General features: G+C 71.7%; 1 protein-coding gene across 1 annotated transcript in view; it reads left to right on the plus strand.

The window, feature by feature from the left end:
• The window catches only part of LOC112957623 (kinesin heavy chain-like), a gene marked incomplete at both ends in the record, with an annotated part of 19316 nt that overhangs the window by 2698 nt on the left and 15042 nt on the right, over nucleotides 1–1576 (plus strand). The window contains 2 exons of the mRNA XM_026051338.1: nucleotides 155–210; nucleotides 305–402. Coding sequence (XP_025907123.1) covers nucleotides 155–210; nucleotides 305–402 — 154 coding nt within the window. The remainder of the gene's footprint in view (nucleotides 1–154; nucleotides 211–304; nucleotides 403–1576) is intronic.

The following is a 1576-nucleotide window of genomic DNA, read 5'->3' on the forward strand; positions in this document are numbered from 1 at the left end:
TGGAAGGTACTGGGGGCTTTGGGGGGCACTGGGGGCATTGGGGGGCACTGGGTGGGTTTGGGGGCCCCCCAGCGCAGTGGGGGCTGCAGAGCCCGGTGCAGGGGGGGGTTGGGGGGGTCACCTCCTTCCCCCCCTCACTCCACGCCCCCCGCAGTGACCAAGACCAACCTGTCGGTGCACGAGGACAAGAACCGCGTGCCCTACGTCAAGGTGAGGGGGGGCCCGGAGGGGGGCGCCCAGCTGGGGACCCCCCGGGGGCCCCCTCGGCGCCCTGGGGCCGCCCCAACGCCCGCCGTCGCGCCAGGGCTGCACCGAGCGCTTCGTGTCCAGCCCCGAGGAGATCCTGGACGTCATCGACGAGGGCAAGTCCAACCGGCACGTGGCTGTCACCAGTGAGCACCGGCACGGGCGCGCGCCGCGCCGCCACGCGGGGGGCCCTGGGGTGCCGGGGGTGGCCGTGGGGCCCGGGGGGGCTCTCTGGGGGCTCTGGGGCTCTCTGGGTGCTCTCCTGGGGTCCCTGGGGCACCAGGGAGCTCTCTGGGTGCTGCGGGGTGCCATGGGGTCTCTGTGGGGCCCTGGGGGGGCTCTCTGGGTGCTGTGGGGCTCTCTGGGTGCTCTCCTGGGGTCCCTGGGGCACCAGGGAGCTCTCTGGGTGCTGTGGGGTGCCATGGGGTCTCTGTGGTGCCGCAGGGACCCAGGGGCAGCGGGGGGGGTCCATGGGGGGCTGTTGGGCACCATGGGGCGCCGTAGGGTGCCATGGGGGTGCCATGGGGCATCAGGGGGTGCCATGGGGCACCATGGGGCACCTTGGGGTGCTGTGGGGCACCATGGGGTGCCATGGAGCACTATGGAGTGCCATGGGGCACTGTGGAGTGCCATAGGGTGCTGTGGGGCATCATGGGGTGCTATGAGGTGCTGTGGGATGCTATGGGATGCTATGGGGCACCATGGGGCTCCGTGGGGCACCGTGGGGTGCCGTGGGGCGCTATGGGGCTCTGTGGGGTGCTGCGGGGTACTATGGGGCACTATGGGGCACTATGGGGCTCCGTGGGGCACTGTGGGGCGCTATGGGGCACTATGGGGCGCTATGGGGCTCCATGGGGCGCCACAGGGCGCTATGGGGCACTATGGGGCGCTATGGGGCTCCGAGGGACGCCGTGGGGTGCTATGGGGTGCTATGGGGCTCCGTGGGGTGCCGTGGGGCACTATGGGGCACTATGGGGCTCTATGGGGCGCCGTGGGGCACCGCGGGGTGCTATGGGGCACTATGGGGCTCCGTGGGGCGCCGTGGGGCGCTGCGGGGCACTATGGGGCACTATGGGGCTCTATGGGGTGCCGTGGGGCACCGCGGGGTGCTATGGGGCACTATGGGGCTCCGTGGGGCGCCGTGGGGCGCCGCGGGGCGCTATGGGGCATTATGGGGCACTATGGGGCTCTATGGGGCACTATGGGGCTCTGTGGGGCGCTGTGGGGCACTATGGGGCTCCGTGGGGCGCCGTGGGGCGCCGCGGGACGCTATGGGGCATTATGGGGCACTATGGGGCTCTATGGGGCACTATGGGGCACTATGGGGCTC

This window comes from Nothoprocta perdicaria, unplaced genomic scaffold (assembly GCF_003342845.1).
Source record: "Nothoprocta perdicaria isolate Ctin4 unplaced genomic scaffold, notPer1 scaffold_745, whole genome shotgun sequence".
Taxonomy (NCBI): domain Eukaryota; kingdom Metazoa; phylum Chordata; class Aves; order Tinamiformes; family Tinamidae; genus Nothoprocta; species Nothoprocta perdicaria.